Here is a 3,416-nt window from a genome sequence, read left to right as displayed (position 1 = left end):
CTATGTGTGCTCTTTACGCCTGATCAGTCTCTTAAAAGCCAGTTTAAAGTCCTCGTTGAAGCTGGTGTACAGTAGCGGGTTAATGAGGGAGTTTACGTAGCCCAGCCAGGTGAGGATGTCCGACACATGTGGGGAAGGGTTTAACATCTTTAGCCCCACCAGCAGCTCTTTGAGAAAGAAAGGCAGCCAGCACAGGATGAAGGCGCCCAGGATAAGTCCCAAAATGCGTGCCGCCTTCCTTTCCCGAGATGTGCAGATTTGACTCCTCTCATCGTTCTCTGGCATTTCCATATCGAATGGTGGGATGCGAATGGAGGCATTGTTTCGGTCGTATTCCATGGTAGGGTCAGAAGTGGAAACATCTGACACGCAGAAAGCATGCGTGACCCGACAGTGGTTGAGCGAGTTCTGGCTATCGGTGCTGCGGCTGCTGAGGTGGCGCGATGATCCGCGCTTCTGGTACAGCGTCTTTGCAGCACTATAGATGCGGTAGTAGAGGATAAGAATCAAAGTCATGGGGATGTAGAAAGCACCAAACGTGGAAAATATAGTGTAGCCGACGTGATCGTGCTCTATGATGCACTGTGGTGGACCACCACTATCCTCACGATGCCTCCAGAAAAGAGGCGGAATGGAGATAAAAATGGAAATCACCCACACAGTTGCCACCATGATGGCTGCACGGCGAGCGGTCCTCTTGCGTGCATATTCGATGGCTTTCGTGATCGCCCAGTAGCGGTCCAGCGCTATCACGCACAGGTGCAGTATAGAACAGGTACAGCAGGTCACGTCGACGCTCAGCCATGCCTCACACACTATCTGGCCTAGTGACCACGTCTCCATGGTGATGTAGATGATGCTAATGGGCATTACCAGCACCGCCACCAGGAAGTCAGTGACAGCCAATGAGCAGATGAGGTAGTTTGCTGGAAGGTGGAGCTTCTTGGTGGTACAGATGGCAGCAATAACAGCGCCATTCATGATAGCAGTCAGTAGTGTTAGCAACGCCAGTAGAGCCACGACGGCTAATCGTTCTGTCACCACCTTAACGTGCAATGCTGCTCCTGGTGTCGCAGTGGCATTGGTAGCGTTGGTCGGAGCACCAGAGCATTCACTCAGGTAACGCTCCATCTTTATCCCAGGGCTGGATCTTCAGCCTCAGTGCCACCGCTCCAAGACTAAGCCCCAAAGACTTCTCCACAGGATGACTGAAACCCTGAAGGAGACAGTTAAGCAGAGACAAATTATTTACATCATTTTACTTTAAATTAGTTACTTAAAATTAGGGCTGCCGATTTAACATGTCAATTTAGTGCAATGAATTATGTAAAAAATAATGCGTTAAAAAATGTTAGTAATTATTCATGCTCATTGATGCAAATGAAAATTCCGTAATAACAGTAAAAAGTTTCCAATCATACGAGCAATTAAAGCTTGAAGTACATGTGTTTTTACGAGCCATGCCAATAGATGTCTGCACGCCGCAACAAACCTCACAAGCAGCGAAGTCACAGAATGAGAACCACTCATTGAGGAGATTATAGGAATCTTGAGATGCAATTTGCAAAGTTTACACTACTTTTTTACTTGAAACAGCATCCTAAAATGTGGTATTTATGATGCTGAATACCAGTGAGACGTTCCAAGAATGTCTGTCTGAGGCACCGAGTATACATTGCATGACAATTAAAAAATAGCAAATGATTGATTATTTTTAGAAACAATACAATCATTTTTAACAACAAATGTTCGCTTTCATACATCTCTGTGGCACTCGCTCATGAGTTTGATGATGTAAGCTCAATAATAATGAAACATTACTGCAGTAAATAACCATCCTTTATTTCGGAGCAATGTAGTAAAATGTGTTGCTAAATGTAGTAAATGGTCTGCACTTATATAGCGCCTTTTTTAACCTTAGCGGTTACCAAAGTGCTTTACACTGTGTCCCCTTCACCCATTCACACACTCATACTCCAATGACGGCAGAGCTGCCATGCAAGGCACTAGCCTGCCATTGGGAGCAACTTTTGTTATCTACTTGTGCTTTTTCTTTAGCAGAAATATACAGGCTATATGACTGTCTGGAATTCAAGCCACTCAAGTTGTAGTTAGTGAAACCAAGTGCAAGAGCGATTACAGAGATTCACAGGATTGACAGGGTTTACACAGTGAGATCAATGGTACAGGTGATATCACACAGAAGAGAAGCTTCACGAACTGAAGAGGGATTCACAAGGTCGATTTCCACAGAACTGAAGAAGAGGTAACAGGCAAAACAGCAGGGTAAGCACTAAACAGATATCGGTGAAGATCAAGAGCAAATACAGACAGGTAAATAAACACTGTGTGAGAGCAGCGCAGTCTTTGAGTCCTTTGTGACAGTAATGAGCGAGTGAACTGAGTGCAGATGCAGTGAATTAGAAATCGGGGGATGAGGAGAGGAGCATTGATAATGACTAAGTTTTCACACATACCTGAGTTCACTAGAAAAACAGCAGGGCACAGCTGATGAATTCAGATATCGACCCTTTGTTTCTTTCAATGGTCTAAAATCCTCAGGGGTAAAATGTTCACTGCACACCCTCCAATATTTGAGAGAATGTAGGGGTGTACTGATACCCACGCTAAGCGCGATAATCCAGATCTTAAATCGCTCATGATCATGTATAGCCAAACGATGAAAAGTAAAAAAAAATTCCGGCATGCATTTTCTTTGGGGATTCTGAAGGTTGAAGCGTCCAGGATGCACACTCCAAACGACCATTTTGAACAAAACACTTCTACAAAAACAAATCTACAGCAAAGACAATTAAAGTTTTGTACAGTGTTCCTCTTGTAAACAACGGAGCGCTTCCAGCCTCCTACTCCACGTGAGACCTTATCAACGAGCTTACATCATCCCTCTCATGAGCTTGCGTTTAAGGCTCTGGGTTACTGACCAAAAGGTTGGGGGTTCAAGGCCCAGCACTGCCAAGATACCACTGTTGGGCCCTTGAGCAAGGCCCTTGATCCTATCTGCTCCAGGGGCGCTGTTTCATTGCTGACCCTGCGCGCTGACCTCAGCTTAGTTGGGATATGCGAAAACAACTGCATTTAATTGGCTCTGTACTCTGCACAATGACAATAAAGTTGAATCTTATCTTAGAAGAACTTTATTTGTCGACTAAAGTCGTGTGGATTATTTTGATACACCCTAAATATGCATTTTGGACCATCAGAAAATTGAGTACATTCACTAGCATTGTTTAAACGTGGAGGCTTGAAATGAAATCCTAAAAATCTTAAATTCTGTTTTAATGAAGAAAAAAACTCAGATACATCTTGCATTGCCAGAGGGTGAGTAAATTATCAGCAAATTTATGGAGCTCGTTCTGAGACATCTCCTACATTCACTCACTTGCATTCAAAACAGC

General features: G+C 44.1%; 1 protein-coding gene across 1 annotated transcript; it reads right to left on the bottom strand.

The window, feature by feature from the left end:
- On the bottom strand, nucleotides 1-1,131 carry LOC127624345 (5-hydroxytryptamine receptor 1E-like). Its single transcript, XM_052099134.1, has one exon. The coding sequence runs from the start codon at nucleotides 1,129-1,131 to the stop codon at nucleotides 1-3; it is 1,131 nt and encodes a 376-aa protein (XP_051955094.1).
- Between the last annotated feature and the right edge of the window lie 2,285 nt (nucleotides 1,132-3,416).

This window comes from Xyrauchen texanus, chromosome 30, assembly GCF_025860055.1.
Source record: "Xyrauchen texanus isolate HMW12.3.18 chromosome 30, RBS_HiC_50CHRs, whole genome shotgun sequence".
Classification (NCBI taxonomy): Eukaryota; Metazoa; Chordata; class Actinopteri; order Cypriniformes; family Catostomidae; genus Xyrauchen; species Xyrauchen texanus.
This window is presented reverse-complemented; position numbering and strand designations above follow the sequence as displayed.

What these genes read in the sequence shown, in the direction of transcription:
- LOC127624345 (XM_052099134.1), bottom strand. Translation starts at nt 1,131, where the DNA reads ATGGAGCGTTACCTGAGTGAATGCTCTGGTGCTCCGACCAACGCTACC.